General features: G+C 33.1%; 1 protein-coding gene across 50 annotated transcripts in view; it reads right to left on the bottom strand.

The window, feature by feature from the left end:
- RBFOX1 (RNA binding fox-1 homolog 1) overlaps positions 1–18,726 on the bottom strand; it is an 873,300-nt gene that overhangs the window by 18,961 nt on the left and 835,613 nt on the right. For all 50 annotated transcript variants that reach the window (XM_084536908.1, XM_084536919.1, XM_084536930.1 and 47 more), the window contains one exon: positions 12,182–12,246. In XM_084536908.1, the coding sequence (XP_084393034.1) occupies positions 12,182–12,246 (65 nt within the window). The remainder of the gene's footprint in view (positions 1–12,181; positions 12,247–18,726) is intronic.

Here is an 18,726-nt window from a genome sequence, read left to right on the forward strand (position 1 = left end):
GATGTAAACCTAGACAGTGTGGGTCACAAAAATGTACTTCTGGGTCTCAAAATGGCCATATTCCATCTGAGCACCTATTTCCCAGGGGCAAATGCTTATGCGTGACGTTAGTTCTCCTATCTCTATATATCAATTTCTTGTTTCTTCTAGTAAATTGAGAACTACCACAGATTTTTACCAGTATGGTAATAAAAATGTTTTTAAAGTCAGAAAGAACTGTTTAACATTTAATATATTTCTTGAATTAGAACAGAAACAGAGGAAGAGGACTGCAAATCTAATATTGAGTGATTTTTATGTTTGCTCTTAATTTGGGGCTATTGAGCCTCCATTATTCCAGTTTTCAAAAAGGTTCAGCAATGTTCTATTTTCCTCTGCTCCTTCCTCTTGCTAAAATGGTGCATATATCCATTATTAGGAAGCTTTACTTAAAATCTTTTTAAGATTTTACTTAAATCTTTAATTTACTTAAATCTTACTTAAATGTACTTAAAAACAAACATTTGTGACTTTTCTTAAAACTTTTCTAAAAATTCCTTAAAGTTTCTCATCTTTGTAAAGACTAATACCATCAGTTATTTGAATGACAAGTAGATACCAGAAAGGACAGATGCATTCTTGCTTAAACCAGAATGGTATCTTTGATACAATACTGGAACATTAGGTTCCTTCACATATAGAAAATTGGGAGCTTCTCCTCACTGAGAAAACAATGTGAAACTTTCCTCAGATGCTGCACTACTTAAATACCAAAATTCTGATAATTCATTTACACATAAATATATACAATTATTATCATATTCTCTGTATCTAATTAGACTTAATGTTTAGTTTAGAAGTCTGTGGCATCTTAAAGTAAAATGGAGCTCAGAAAGAGCAGCATCTTACAATGGAGACTCTGTGGTACAGTACGAAAATAACTGATCTTGTCTGACCCATAGACGATTTGGCATTTTTGCTAGTACGAAAATTCAGGACATGGAAGTGGAATATATCAACAGATTCAGAGAATGGATCCTAGACACATTATATATATATAATGATTTGAGGGATCTAAACAGTATGGAGCACTAATCCAGGATAATTTCAGGAGAGAAATCTTTGAGTGCTCCCCCGAATAGTTTCCTTAAAATTGCCCTAGCCTGAGAAAGGAAGTGCTCTTCGTGCTTTGCCTGCACTACTACATATTCTTAAAAAAGCATCAAACTATTACTACGTTTTCCTTCCTGCAGCCATTGGTCCTGATATGTTTTCATAGGTACAAACGTATGTGCAGCCCTGTGTGTTGGGAAATTTATATACTTAGGTGACTGTGGATTAAGAGCCTGTTTGCAGGGCACATGTGACAAACTACCAAGTGTTGCCTGTGTTCTTTCTTCTCCCTAAAAGACTGGATGACAATTGAATTTTCATCTAAAATTTAAAAATGTAAAAGAAATCACAATAATCATGATACAATGGTTATGTTTCATATACCAGAATTCTTGGACTTTACTTTCTAACTTCAAAAACTAGACAAGAATCATTTTGCTTAATATAGAGGTGCAGCCCACTCACAACAAAACAGTTGAACAACTGCTAAAAAGAGCGCAGAGCCATGGAGAAGAGGAAATTAAGATGAAAGCAAACACAATACTGAGCAGAAGTTACAGTGGGAAGATTTAGACTACATGTAATCAGTGACCATCATGGGGTTTGCAAACGCAGGCAGTATGTAGATGTCATGGATCAGAACCTCAGCTGATAACATTGATGCAGCTTAGCAGAAAGCACTGACTTCACTGAAGATATTCCAACTTCAACTCTCCATAGTATAGCAATGACTTTCCCCAGAGGTACTATATATGGTAAATCTATATATTTCTCCATTCTGTTATTAAAGATACCTTATTTTTTCTTAATGTCTAAACTTTAAGACTTCAGCATTCTTCTAGGACTCTTATGTTGAGGGTTATTCCATTGTAAATTATAACATAGCTAACAGTTGGCTGGTTGAAAAGTTTCAGAATTTCCCTTTAAAATAATTTTGTGAAGTCTTCCCCAATTCCTTCATTCTGATCTGCTATATTTAAATATTTAGACCATTAAATAATTTAAACATTGATATTAAAATAACTATAGGAAATTTGATTTTGCTATTATTGTGCTTTATATTCCCATTTCTCTAAGATCAAAGTACATTATCACACTCAGAGCATTTGAATCACAACACAAAGACAACTAAACAACTTTACAGCCATACTCATAAATTACATTAAAGTAAAAATAAAGCCATAAACAGTAAGTATTTCATGATGTATTCATTCAGTGGTATCAAGCACTAGTCATAACTTGGATGACCTGATGTGCCTTAGGAAAGTATATTTTACTTTTAGACTAAGTTCTTCAATGCCAGATTCTTCTCACCTATGCAATTTTTTGTTCACCCTAATTACTAACAATGATACAAAGACAAAGGGGAAAATCAGATATTCTACTTTCACTTGGGCATTCTGTTTTCAGTTTGAAAAGATAATGCATCTCCCACTTTCATTCCTGACCTTTTAATTCAATGCTTGTTTCTGAAATTTTTAGGCAGGCCTTGAGAGCGTATGGAGTAAATCCCTGCATCAAAATAAATTAACAGTGCTACTTCTGTAAATATTACCTCCCAGAAAAAGGATTCCTTGTTGCCCAAAAAAAGGCACCTCGTCCACTGGCCATGACTCAGCTGCCATTCCAGAAGATCAAGTGTCACGTCTACCTGTGTGGGTGTCTCACATGCCCTAGAGTGTCTCAGATTGCATGAGATGCCTGCTTTCAGGTGGCTTAACCAAACCCATGATTGGATTGCCAGATCAGGCAATTAAATTAGCATCTCTGCATTGTACAGGACATTTCAGCATGATTTAGCCAATGACAGGATGCCTCACAGAATTTAGACTGCCAAAGGCTGTCAGAGACAGGAAAGTCAACAACTCTCTTTCATTAAGGTTTCTCCTAGCTACAGTCACATAACTTCTTTAACAGCAATAATTCGCTTTAATACCAGAAAGCACTTTTGCAATTGTGAAAAATACATTTTCAAGATAAAAATAAAATTAAAAAAAAAAAAAAAGTATATATAAGAAGAAAAAATTCCTAACTCTTCTGGACACTAACTGAAAGGTGCATTCTTCAAGACCTGTGATATGCTCATATTAAATTATTTATTTAGAGAAAAAAAAAGATAGTTAAGAGAAAAATGGTCAGCAGATTGTAACTTATATATCAAGGATTCACCTACGACAAGAATTTTTTTTAGTTCTGCTACTGAACTAAAGCAACTAAGGAATTTACTCAAACACTGTAAGGTGAGAGACTCATTTTAGCATAGCCTAATGTTAATACTGTATGGTGCATTAGGGAACCAACTGCATACACTGGAGATACAACTCTTCAGACTTTTCCTCTCTCTCCTCCCATTAACCCTTGAAAACTATAATGAATTAATTTTTAGCAAATTGGCTCTATACTTTGGAACTTACTATTGCTGCCAAAAATATTTTTAAAATGTTGCCAAAATCTTGATCAATCTCTCACATCATAACCCATGGAATTTCTATAGACCTTTCACCAGTATTTTAAATCTGTACATACCTAGTTCCAGATTTATGTATTTTTTTAAATCAGAGCTAAACAAATATGCCTTGCTCTAATTCATATTATCTGCTGTATCCATGGAATTTCTCTATGTATGGAGTATAATATAATATAATACATAAATATTATTAATAAGACCATAAAGAGTTTTAAACTGCACATTTATCTGCAAGAGGAACACAGATTTTTAACTAGATCTTAACATTTTTAAGTGAAACAAAACTAACGGGCAAAATTCTGAACTCAGCATGTAACAGTAGAATTCATACTGATTTCAGTGGCATAACTGCTTTAAGATTGGCCATTTCCTATCATTAATACATCCTATACACTTAAAATAAATCCTCACTTCAAGAACCAATCCAGTACTTTATAAGTGCTCAGTGTCAGCAATCTAAACTAAAGTCAGTATGATTGAGGACTGCAAAATTAACGCTATTTTTAAGTTTTATACATGAAAATTTTGTTTACTACTCTATTTTGAGCGTATTTTTCACTCTTTTTAGTGCAAACACTACAGAATTTTATAGTCACCCTACTGTAAAGAATCAGTGCTTTATACAGTAAAGTATATGACAAAATATAAAATTGGGGGGATTTATTCTTTATGTACATCAAAAAATGTATCGTTCAGAGTTTATATTTATTTCTGATTTCCCAACTATTATTACAGTTTACTAGTAGATGCCATTTTATCCACAATTCTATTTGACCAGTCTCCTAACATACAGACATGCAATTTCTTCAGCAACAGGTAATATGAGAAATTCTTACCCTTGAAGTTATTTTAATTTTTGAATTAGTTTTAGAAATAACTTTGCAACACAAGTTGGTTATAAAATAATCAGAATTACATATCTATAAAAAAATTGACAGGATTATTTAATAATTCATTCAAGAAAGACAAAAGAGAGTTTAGATGTTGGTACAGTTTTGGTTTAAACTTTGAAATAAAGACCTTACTATTTTCTGCATGCATATGAAACATACTATGGAAGTTCTCACAAAAAGTTACTCTTTGGAATACATGTATAAATGTTCTTCTCCCATTCCTGTTCTGCAGTATTCCTACAAACTGCTGATTTACTTGGAGTTCCTACATTTGTTCCTTGAGTTCAACAGATGTGATGCTTAGAAACTTGACAAGCCCAAAGTTATAGGAAGAACATTTCTACTTTAATACCTAATCAAATGCTTTGGAATTCTTTGAAGTCAGAAAAACTACAGAAAAGCCATGCAAAATTATAAATTTCCTCTTTCTTGATTGATTTTTTCTAAGCTTGTTCCTCTAGTATTTCTTCACCTCACCTAAAACACATTATAAATTACATGGCAAATACCTATGGATGAAATCCAATTAACTCCCTATTTTATTAATACCATTTCATACCTTTATCTTGTATTTGCCTATTTCACAATCCTCTTAATTTCTCCTTGCTTTTAAAGCAGCCACAGTGAAAGTACTTAGGCTGACAATACTTATAGCATGTTCTAATCTGCCTCTTTGTGGTCTATTGAGTCAATGATCTGAAAACTAAAAACTGTATAATTAGACACTGACATGTCCAAAGGAACTGTTATGGTCTATCATGTCAGATGCACAAGCATTGACCCAATAGACTGTAACAGTTTTGGTCTGTTGGATTAGGAATCAATGTTTTAATAACTCCCTAACTCCATATTTATCCAGTCCACTGAATACAACACTCTTTAAAATGTTAATGTTGAACTTTCTTTCAATATCCTCTAAGAGTGAAGAAGCTAGTATGAAATATCAAATAGATAATTCCTACTTTAAAAATGTTAATCAAACATTTTTTTCCTCTTTTTTAAAATGTCACAGCATAGAATTGCATCAAAGGAATGTATTTATAATCATATTTATTTAGTATGAAGTTTTATTTTAAGGTAAGAATCTTCCAAGCTAAAACTCATGACCTGATGTAGGCTAGATGTACTAAAAAAAGAAAGCAAGGATATTGAAGTTGCTACGTGAATGTCAGAATAAGTGCCCTTTTTTATTATTATTTTTTGAAAATAACAATCACTTAACAGCTCCCACTGTATTCAAGAAGGAACTGGTAGCAGAAGTACTCAGAATCTTTAAAATATTGAGCACTTTAGGAATCCGGACAAGGAAATCAAGGCTTTAATGTTCCTATAGCTTCTTCATCAATTTTTTTTCTTTGCAGTTCACAGCATGGATACCAAAACAGATTTTACAGTAATAATTAAGTCTTTTCTTGTCTACGGGGATTCTTAGCATATCCCTTGATGTTACAGTGAAGGAGAATGGGAATTACAGGAAACAGAAGTAGAAAGAGGGTATGAAGAATACAAGTTCTGACATGGCAAAGGTTTCATAACCAGTGTTTGCTACCATTCTAGGCAAAGATTACCCAAGTTTTGAACCATTGGTGTTGGTTTAATAGTTACATGGATATCACACACATACTGATATCACATACAGGTAAAACAAGCCTTCACAGTATCAGAAAACATGCTAATTTTACTAAATGCTAGAAGAATGTTAGAAACCTCAAAGTATATGAGATAGCTTTCTGGACTTGCTAGTAGATTACAGTTTTATGAAATGTAATTCTTTGCCAAGTTTTACTACATGAATGTGACTCCATGTGCCTCCTGCAAAAAGTGTTATATCTACAACATTTTAAAATGAACCATGCTTGAGTCACTAGAAATTACTAGGTGCAGCACATTCTTATTTCAGGAAATTCTTGTCAAAACGCTCTATATGAAACACCCTATTCATAATATATCAAACTCTTCATATACAGGACTTTTTTCCTTTTGTCCCTAATATATTCTCTTTCTTTGTAATTATCCAATCTTTCTAATTCATTCACTAAAATGTAATTTTATGGCTATAACATGAGTCATAAACACCAGTCACTCTCAAAACTGTGATCTCAGTGATGAATATGGATTATGAAATTCTAGCATTGTGCCAGTGATACTCAGTTTGCCATAGATCAGATATAGGCATAGAGACATACAGGCCTCTTCTGTAACAGCTAGATGAGTAATTTGTCTGCAGTATTACAGAATAAACAAGCTATAGCTACCACACATCAAAACCAGAAAAAAAATAAACCAATCAAACATCACCACAACAAACCTAAGTGTTTGAAGAAGTAGTATTACATGCATGTTGTATTATACCTGTTAAAAAAGTTAAACACAACCTTTTTACCTGTCAAAATGCTAACAGGTCCTTTCGATTCCCAACATTTGAGTAGCACACAATATAGGCTATATATTTTTCCTATATTTATTATCTCCAGTCCCCCAAATTTCTCCATACTTCTCAACATTTAACTTACATAGCAAAATTCAAAAATGTTTGAATTTTCCACTTGGGAATAAAGATATTGCTATATTTTATTCTTTTTCCTCTTCCCTCTTCCAAACCAATTAATTTAGAAATTTAAACTGTGCATGAAAGCTATTTCTCTTAAATCTTAAAAGGTATGATAATTAAATGAATGAAGTACTACTGTTTAAAATATTAATCTTTCTATAAAATTGCTTAATGGTAAATTAAACTTTGACTGAAGATGCTATTATATTTTACTTGCTGTCAAAACCTTAATTTTTAGTATATATCACTAGTAAGTTCCTCAGTAAGAGAAAATAAAATGAATAAACCTATGGCTTTTTCCATTATTTATTCTAATAGATAATCTTAAAATCTACAATACACAAAAAATCACCTCCACACCTCCATCTATATAAGCTAACATTTTATAGCTTGTGTATTTTTATTCTCATTCTACTTTTTGATCCTTTAATAAGCATGTTTCCAGTTAAATCAAATCTGTACCTATTATCCTATTTTATTAGGATAATCTGACCAGAAATATTATTACTCTCCACAACTTGCACAAAATGAACTGGAAAATATATTAATTTGTATCACTGTAGACAACAGTACTTTGACAAAAATAAATACTCCATGTAAGTATATTAAAAATGTAAACTTCTGGAATATCAGGATTTTAAAGGGAGTAAAATTTCAGATCTGGAAGATGCACAACTTACATATAATAAAATCACCTGTCTCAAATTTTGCACAAAATCCAATGTATGACCACAGAACATGTAACACAAACTGACAGCAAATATATATATATATATATATATATATTATATATATATATATACACCTTTTAAACTACAAAATATTTGTAAAATTTTTTGGAATATATCTTACTGTTAAAAAAAAAAAAAAAAAAAGTCTGCTTCCAGTGATGAGGGATCTCTTCTCATTGTTTATAGTGATATTTTAATTGTATTGTATTTAATATGTATTTTTAAAAAATGGAAGTGATTTCAGAGCAAAATACATCTGGAAATACGTGTGTGTGTGTGTATGTGTTTGTGTTTGCATGTGCAAACATCTGTGTGTGTGTTTGTGAGCGGGTGATGGATGGGGAATGTGTGTATATATATGAATACATAACCATACATATATAAACACACAATTATTAAGTATTACAGGGTTAGCAAGCAGTACAAGTGAAAACACTCTGCCTTACTGGCAAGGAAAGTTCATTATCATTGGGGTTTTGTTTTATTATAGTACCATATAAACTTTCATAAATATTGCTGACAAAGTTAATATGCAAGAAAGGAACATTTTTCTTACTCTTATGAAAGATGCAATAATCAAATCATAAAACACAAAACCAATAGCCAATTGATGTAAATAAGTCTGCCCATAGGCTTAATTCAAGCAAGCCATTCACTGAGCTATGTGATGGATCCGTCAAATCCAATACAGCATTACAGACGTACTAGCAACATCAAGTGAACATGCAATGACAAAATGACAATACACCCCACTGCCATGCTTTGGCTTGTTCTACCTCATAAATATAAAAGCCGATGACTTTGCTAGTTTCTCTTACTTCAGACTTTGATACAAATTTTAAAACTATATTGCTTATTTATACTTTTTAAAATTTTACACAAAAGATTAGTAAAAGCTGTACTAACATTTTGCTGACATCTGATTTAGTGTCTTTTTCACATCATTATAATTATTTTTTTCCAAGCGCTCTGTTTGAAATGCTTGGGAATTAAAGCTCCAGAACAGTGAAGAATACTTGTAGACCAGCAGTCCCCTTTTATCAGCTACAAGGATTAGGCATTTTATCAAAAATATTTTAAATATTGGAAAGTTATAAAATATTTTTTTTTGATCTAATTTATCAAAGATCTCCATATCCTTAAGTGCAATTTATCATAGTGAGAGATCACACAGTGTAAAAATCCAATGTAAGTTTTTTGAAGTTGTATTTGATGATTATACTGCTTCATAAAAACAAACTACATCTTCTGTTTATTTTTTTCTCTGTGTGTGTGTTTTTATTTTCCAATGCTAAGAAATCACTGGAGAAACCTGTGAGGCCTACTTCAGTTTTAAAATTATTTTTAGGAGTACCTGATTTTCTTATCAAACTCACAGTTCTGCTTTGATTTATTTCATGAGGATTCCATTGCCAACTAATTGCCCCTTATATATCTTTTCTTTGCCTATTTCCAGCAATATTTCCAACTCTGACAAACAAGGATACCATTGCATTTCTTCAAAATAGAGCTCTGTTACAGTGATCATTAACCATTGACTTGGTGTATTGATTTTGATTAATAGAAACCTTTCTGTTAACCTTTATATTTAATTTACAAAAATATGTCTCCAATTTAAAGATTTCCTCTTTTTATATCCTGATTTAAGAAGCATGTCAAATATGGGATACCAACAAAGACGCTTAGATGTAGAGCTTAGGGATATGGTTTAGTGGAGGGCTGTTAGCGTTAGGTTGGAGGTTGGACTTGATGACCTTGAGGTCTCTTCCAACCTAGAAAATTCTGTGTGATTCTGTAACATTCATCATGTATATTATTAGTTAAAAAGAATAAAGCTTTTTAAAATATATTTTCATAATCTGTCACTGCTTCACTCATTGGCTGTCACTTTGTTTTCCTATGCATTGTTTAAACATAGACAATAAGTATGTTTAATTTGAAATGAAAATAAATAGATCAAATCAACATTGAAAAGGAGCAGTATATATTATCAGATATGGAGTTTTTAATATTGTCAGGCAAAAGCAGGTGACTATCACACTGAGATGAAAATGTACAAGCAATTGTACTGAACTGTTTTTCTGAATTTTAGAGTTTGCGATATTAATGATTCATAAAATTTACTACATTGAATTCATTAAAAAATGAATGAAAAATTAGTAAAATTATGTAAGTAAAATTAGGTTGTGAGTAATCAGAGGTATCCATGTTTGCATATAGTTTCATATATGCAAAGAAATATTTGAGCAGATTGCTATTTCTTTTGTTCTCTATGTTAGTTTTAAGATTCTCCCATAAAATTCATTTGTGATATTTGTAATCAGTACAAGAAACCACATTCATTTTGGGGAAGCAGTTCGAAGATGATGGGTAATCACATTTAAAAAGTTAAATTAAAAAAATATCCAGAAGATCTATAATTCTTTTAAGATATTTAAAATTATGCAACAGACAGGTTATGACAATTCTAATTATATACAATGTGTATCTGAAAATTAAACTTTTTGGAAAAAAAATAATTAAGGGTTGTAACAACTGCATTGCTACTGACACCATCTCAAGCTTCCTTAACAACATTTAAAATAACTATCTTCTTCTTAAACAAGTCCTTTATTTTTTGTCAGCATAATTCTTCATGATGTTTGAGGACTTTCTATCCGTACAATATGTGATCAACTGACATTTTACCTTACAGCATTTGGTTTATGAGAAGATACACTAATTCATAATTCATAATTAAAAGTCATATTGATATTGTTCACTTTCTCTATATAATGTATAGATTTTCAGAAATTCATTTATTCATAGGAGTAAACACCCTATAAAATGACCCAGGGACATTTTAATGATATCTGGCAAAAAAATGAATAACCACGAGAGGTTATTTTTAATTTTGTCCTTTCAGCTTAATAAGCTTTTAAAATCAGGAATTCTGTTGCACTATAAAATCAGAGAATAATCCTAGAGCTGCAACATGCTAACACACCTTTGTGGAAATGAAATGAATCTACTGAGTAGCACTTCACCTTGTAGGTTACCCTAAGTAGAAATAGTACATCACGGACATAGTATAAATAGCAGCATCTAGTTGATATTACTGATACAAGAGTAATAGAAAGAAACTTGCTTACCTGTCTGACACAGCATGCCTCAGCCACACATGCAAATTATTTTATTCACATAACTTTAAAAAATATATCTTCATTACCCAGAGTAAGCTTTTGAAAGGCAAATATGCATGCATAGCATTGTAACATTCATACCATGATACTTTATTCTAAAATTACGGAATCCATGAACAGCACTTCAATCTAAGAAATAGTTCACTTAAATTTCTTAATCTGTTTATTTCTTTAAGAAAAAGAAACTTTTAAAAGCAATGTCTAATTTAGCATCTAAAGTAATATTTCAAATCAAGAATTAAGAAATTACATTCTTGTTTTCAAGGGAAAAATTTATTCTATAGTGATTTGAGAAATGTGACCTTACTTCTCACTGTAATCGTGAAGCAAAGCACATGCACGTATCTGTCTTTCACAATATACATCCTCCTTTTACAGTTGTACATTCTTCAAATACTTGAAAAGTATTAGTGGTAGATTTTGCTAAAGGTATAATTTCTGAAAAACAGGTAGGATATTCTTTCTTTTCATTACAAAATCATGTCCACACACTGCAAATTTTTGTCAAATTTTAAGCAATTTGACAAAACCATATTCCTATTAGAATTTAGCAATTTAGCCATTGACTTGAAAGGGGTCTTGATTTTCATCTTGCAAGAAGATGAGTTAATGTATATGACATAACTTTTATAGATGTTAAGTCTTTGCATGTTTTTCTTATGCATATCTTAATGATCTTTTATTCCTGGTATTACTTTCACCAATGTGGTTTACATTTTGAGGTTACAAATACAGTGCAGAAGTAGAACTTTTTTTTTTTTTTCTTTTTAGTATTTCAAAAAGTCTAATGCCTGTGTAGAAAGTAAATAGAAAAAAAAATATATCATTTTGCCTTGGATAATTCAAGCTTAGATGCAGTTTATTCTCAATTTCCAATGACTAAAACAATGTCATTGAGAATTGAGGGCACTCAGTAGGTTCAGCTTCTAAATCAACTGAAATAATACTCCTAAGTTAAATAATGATCTTTAGCAGCAGACCATCATGAAGCCATACATATATTTATCTGTGTCGTACAAGGGCCACAGACCTTAACTGGATGATCTACAACCTGGGAATGTGCACGTCTCATGCCCAATTCTCAATTAAGGCCTAAAATCTCTTAATTTATGGCTATTCATGGATTATAATAAAATAGCCTGCTTTAGATATCACAGTTATCTGCAGAGCAACAAGACAGTTATGAGACTTCAACAAGGCAAATTTATAGAATCATCTTCATCTTCCACTGGTCAAATATTTATTAGTGATAAATGAGATCTTACCTGTCACTGTAGGCAGCTGCAGTGGCAGTGGCAGGCTGGGCATACCGGTAGGCAGCATAACCACCCTAAAACATAAACTCACATTCTAACTGATTTGCTACAGCAGTTTAAATAATATTTTGTAAAATTTAGCAGCAACTGATCGGAATATTATTGCCATACTGTAAGTTCAGTTAAGGGGTTAAATACATGTGACATATTTAAGTGAATTGTTAAGCAAAATCTATCACCATGAACTTGTTAAGATTTGTTCCAGAAATGTGGAGAAAGCAATGAACTGTATTCATCAACATAAGTTTTCTAAATACAATACTGTATTCATCCACATTTTCAAATAGTGATTGTTCTTATGAATGAGGTATATGCACATTAATAAAGCAATGTTGAACTTAAAAGAAAAACTCTGCTAATAATTCTTTTTTCTTTTTTCTTTCTTTTTCTTTTTTTGGTACAAAATATGATTGATCATACTTGGTTGATTAAACCTATGAATTAGTGCACTCAATTTACACTTAATGTTATATAGGTTTTCAATTTATGCATAAAATTATAATGAAGAAGGAAAATTCTCTTCTTCCCTGAATTAACATTCAGTTGTATGTAACAGTAATTGCAGCTGTTCAATTAAGCAAACAGGACAAACAAACACACATTTGAAAGGAATTGTGTGCAGCGATGCATTGATTATCAAACTGTGAAAACAGCAGAGCTTCCTGTTCAATGGACCACGGTGTTATATCAACCATTTCAAAATGATCTCAGCATGCCAATTAACAAACAGAGGCCAGTCTCCACAGATAACACAAACACGATTTACGTTCCAATTAGAATTCACCACCCTATAATCCCCAGGGACATGGGTCTCTGCATCCACTCCTCCTCTTCCCCCCACCTTAACAAAGAGTTGAGAAAGAAAGCATTTGGTCACTCAGTTTTGAATAAATTTTGTTCTTTTCCTAAAGACATCATTTTAATGAATTGATTCCTCCTCCTCCCCCCCCTTTTTTTGGGGGGGGGAGACTGCATTCATACAAGAAATTATGCTGAAGCATGAAGTGCAAGTTAGCGTATCAACTCTTACTGTAACAGGAGTAGATTTTTACTGGGTAGTTTTGTGAGTTCCCTATTTTGATTTTACAAATAATAATAATAATAATAAAAACAAAATTTGAAGCAGAATGGTTATGGAAACCAATCATTCAGCTGATAACGCCACATAACCCTAAGAATAAACAAGTTCTACATATACTGACAGCTCTTTAGGAACTTCAGTCTATGAATTGTCACCTCACTTGAGAAACATTCTTTCTGACTTTTTCAAGAGCTCACATAAGGAAAAGTATGTTTACTTCTACTGATCAGTTCCCTGCCAGAAGCAATTGTATCACACAACCACTAGAATACGGCAGGTGCTTCTATAATACTTTTTATGCTGTCTCTTTTGCAGCAAACTGCTTCTGTGCGTATGTGCAGCAGCACTGAGAAGAAATACTTTCTCATTTCAGACCATTCGATTTTTATAAGCCAATAGCGGGCTATTACTGTCAAAAGATATATAATAGGCACATATTGCTTGCAGGTATGTGCATACAGGCAATCAGATGTCAGTTAATGTCACCAAGTGCAAACTGAACCAGTGAACACTGAGACTGAGGCCTGGGTTGTGCTCCAAGGAAAAAGGTGACAGATTACACAGCTCTCTCTTCTCCCATCCTGTTCTTTACAGTACCAAAAATAGTGCTGTTTTCAGTGGTGGGGGTTTGGCTGTGTGTTTTGTTTGTTTATTTGGCTGGTTTTGTTTTGAGTGCTGGTATGAGGAAGTACAAATAGTAAAATTATGTAGATGATATTAAACGTGACAAGCTTGTTTTCAACGTCCAGTCCTGAAAATGTATGTCAGACTAAAAGTCATTCTGCAGTGTGACATGATTTTGTTAGCCACATGCACATGTATGATTGTTCCAGTAGTCCATTTCTAAAAACGTTTATTCAAATGCAAGAGGCCACAACTTTTCAATCTAACTATGCACATACTGATTCTCATGACGGTAAAGGATTGAAAATGGGTTACCACCAGAAATATCAATGCTTCAGACTAAAACGAGACAGGTTGTTCGTTTACGAACATACAGGCTGGTCATAAATCTACAGATAAACAGGCTCTGTTAGAATTGTTTTTCTTTCCTTTAAGTACAATTTAAAATAGGTGAGCCTGTGAAGACTGACCTTTTCTTGCTCAAAACCTGCTTTCCCTAAATATGTGATGCTTTTTTTTTTCTCTTTCTTTTTTTTTTTTTTTTGGGGGGGGGGGGGCGGAGGGAGTGCTTGTATTTTGATTTGCTTTCATCAAGGAAATCCTGCTGAACAATTAAGATCAACTCTGAACTTCATTAAGCTGCTGTGGATTCAGCAATCACAATTAAATTTGTGAAAGTCATGGAAAAATTGAGTCTAAATAAATAAAAATATGGAGAGATCTAAGTTATTAAATTTGCCTGAATTCTTTGAAGATATAAATTGCAGGATGGCTATGGATATCAGGGAGATCATAATTCTCTATGAGCCCATGTCATGATTTCATATTTTTGACATAAGCTATTATATTGCTCATTAGCAATCTGGATAATGAGGCCAAGCATTCCCTCAGCAAATTTGCTGATGACACAAATACTGGGAGGAATGGCTGATGTGCCAGAGGGCTGTGCTGCCCCCAGAGGGACCTGGACAGGCCAGAGAAATGGAGTGCCAGGAACCTCGTGAAGTTCACAAAGGGGAAGTGCAAAGTCCTGCACCTGGGGAGGAACAACCCTAGGCACCAGCATCTGCTGGGGGCAACTGAGATGAAAAACAGCTTGTCAGAAAAGGACCTGGAGACCATGGTGGACATGAAGGTAACCATGAGCCAGCAATGTGTCCTTGCTGCAAAGACAACTAATTGTATCCCAGGCTGCAGTAGGAGGTGTGTTGCCAACAGATTGAGGGAGGTGATCCTTCAGCCCAGATGAGGCCACACCTGGAGTCCCATGTCCATTTCTGGACTCCCCAGCACAAGAGAGACCTGGACATACGGGACAGAGTCCAGTGCAAGGTCACAAGGATGTTTAAGGGGTGGAAGCACCTCTCCTGTGAGGAGAGGTTGAGAGCTAGGACCATTCAGCCTGAAGAAGAGAAGGCTCAGAGAGATTTTATCAATGTTTGGAGATACCTTATGCGAACATTCAAGGAGGACAGAGCCAGGCTCTTTTCAGTGGTGCCCAGTGCCAGGGCCAGAGGCAGTGGGCACAAACTGAAAAACAGGAGGTTCCCTCTGAACATCAGGAACCTGTTTTTCACTCCAGGTGACTGAGCACTGGAATAAGTTGGACAACATGTCTTCCAGAGGTCTCTTCCAACCTCAACCTGTCCTTCTGAGGTATAATGATATGTAAAAACATTCTTAGGCAAATTATTTTTACAGGTTTTGTGTTCTAAAAATTTGGTGGGTATCTTATTATTTTTCATCAGTTACTTCAGGTGACTTATCATTACAACAAAACACTTGAAGATATGCTTTATCTTGGGAATCAGGAAGGAAAACTGATTCAAACCACTGAGCTCTAAACTTGCGTGACACATTCTACTTTACAATTCGTCTTAATTTTGATCTCAGCCATTACTATAGATGTAAGTAAAATTCATTAAACTAGTAGTATTCCCTACACAAACTACATATAGGCAGTAGTAATACATGTTACATATGCATGTCTAGAGAAATATGTAAATATTTGTCTGCATGCATTATACTGTATTGAAAAATAAAGTATATAAAAAAATCATAATTACTGAAATGCCAATAAATACCAATATATACATAATAAAAAACAATTTGCAGTTGCTAGGTTTTAGAAATGCTTTGTGGTTTTATTTTCTCTTTATTTTTATTCTCTTTATTTTCAGAAAGTACCTGTTATGCTTGACTTTTTGAAAATTCAAACAAAATAATAAATTCAGCTAAAAAAAATTAAAAATGTCTACTGCCTTATCTGCCTCTTCTACTTCCAAAGGAATGACCACACAGTACTACTGCAGCTTAAGTTGTCTAAAATTCTGAATATAGGGGAAATTAATAGAATTGCAGTCCAAATATAGAAATGCAGTCCAAATATAGAAATGCAGTCCAAATATAGAAATGCAGTCCAAATATGACAAATATCGCACTGTCATAAAATATTGAATGGGACAATTACAGCAATTACCGTTGTATTACATGGGACATGAAGAATATGTGCGATTTTGTGGTTCAATCCTCATAGCCTATTAACATTTATGCACACAGAATCCATATTCTCACTGAATAATTTGTGGAATAGTATGATTTTACAACAGTCTGCATTCAGCCTAGTGATTTTTTTTTTCCATCAGTTGGCATGTCATACTTGTGGTAAATTATTGCCATACACAGGCTCCTGCAATAATGCTCTATAGAGAAATGCAATGATTTAACTGAGTGAAGGAAGGAAGGATGGAAAGAAGGATGCACTTTTTTTTGTGCATCTGACAGTGTTTATTGGATGACTAAATGATGCCTATTTTTTCATTAGTTTTTCCAATTACTAACATAGTTAATTTTCTATATTAATGTTGAGAATACTTTTTCCTCAATTTTCATTTCCTATAATTCCTTTCACTACAAGTTTGTGAACATAAATAAATCAAGGTTCAAAATGTGTTATAGTATTGAGAATTATATCTGCTTTATTAGTTAAAAGCAAAAAATAAAACAAATTATATGGACCCTTTCAGAAATAAAGAGCAGAAGTGATCATTTCCTCATTCTCCAATCATACTGATATCGTGGTTTACACAGTATTTGCTCTGCTCATAGAGTAAAACATTGGGAGAACTAAAATAAAATGTCTTATTTTTGATAGCTCAACTTCTGAGACAGGCCTACTTGAAAGTTTTGTGCTATTTCTGGGCTTACAGTGTACTCCCAGACCTATCTGTGTCCTCAGAAAAGTTCTTGGTAATATATCCAAATTGGCAGCACCTGTATTAATTCTAATCCACTACAATCATCAAGAGTAATCTAGCACTGTTTTGAATATAGCGTTTATATCACAAATAGACCAGAGAGAGATGAAAAGACATGTCCTCATTAGATCTCACAACTTTTTAAAAGGTACCATGGAGCATTCTAGTGTATGGAGCATTAGGAGGAACTACCCACTGCACCTTTACAAAACACTTAAAATTAAAGACTTAAAAGTACTTAAAATTAAGACTCTGATGTTAACTACATATCCCTGTTTTTCACATTAGAACAGTGCCTTTTGGGCATCAGTAGACTCCCATCCAGTATCATGGGAATATTGCTTAGATAATTGATACAGTTTTAATCAAAATGTCTCCTTTCTGCTAGGAACGCAGATACCTACAACCTCAATACCATCTGACCTCTGAGCTACGGAGATGGCAGTAAGTGTTGATAATATCTTTCCATTCCTCTGCTCATAAAGTATGCCTTATTCTGGATCAGTAACTTGGAAAAAAAAAAAAAAAAAACACACACAAAAAAAAAAACACACACACAAAAAAACACAACTCTACCTTATCTACCTGTGTACTTATGAATTGCCTTGGACCCACACCAGCTGCAGTACTACAGGTCCAGAATCTGGAGAACGGGTCAGAAAATCTTACAGTGAGCAATAAAACTGACTAATGTACATGGTCAGTACTGCATCACCACTTCTGAAGCTGGTGATGAGAGAGTTTGAAGTTGTGGATTGAAGACTGACATCTGAAAACATTCTTCATGACAAAAAAAAAAAAAAAAAAAAAGAGCAACAACAACAAAACCCACAGATTTGAAATAAAGCAGAGCAATAGTGCATAGCTATTATCTTAACTGCATATTTTTTCATCTGTTACTATTTTGTTTTCATTTTGTGAAACTATTTTGTTTTCATTTTGTGAACTGTATTTTCTTATTTTCACAGGTGTCAATCTTCATCAAAGGAACTTCTATATTTGCTGGGAGGCAACCTTAATTCTCTTTTAATGACTTTTTCTCTTTGTGAATCAATACTTAATTTTAAAAGGTCTTCCTTTCTTCCTAATCATCTCCTTTATTTTTCCTACATAAAGGCACGTTTAAAAATGAATTCAGTAGCTCAGTTATTTCAGAGGCATTATTACATTTCACATATAACTGTGTGAAATACAGAATATATTGTATTACATATAGTCACGGGTCTGGATTTTCTGTTTTAGACTGTATTTTTGTATTCCTATTCTCTTCTATGCGCTTAGAACCTGTATACTTCAAATTTTATTTCTTTCTAATTTTTCAACAAAATATTTGTTCTTTCACAAAACTTCAGCTCTGTAATTAAAGTGAAAAGTTAAGTAGAACTTTATTATATCCAACTGGGATTTAATAAATAACTTGCTCTGCTGGAAACTGTTATACTAAAAAATACTGTTTATAATACATTTTCTTTTGACTTCTGCCAGTTCTTTCTCTTTCTTTTCATCAAAATGTTTTGGTTGCAAGAAATAAA

This window comes from Aythya ferina (genome assembly GCF_964211825.1).
Source record: "Aythya ferina genome assembly, chromosome: 15".
Classification (NCBI taxonomy): domain Eukaryota; kingdom Metazoa; phylum Chordata; class Aves; order Anseriformes; family Anatidae; genus Aythya; species Aythya ferina.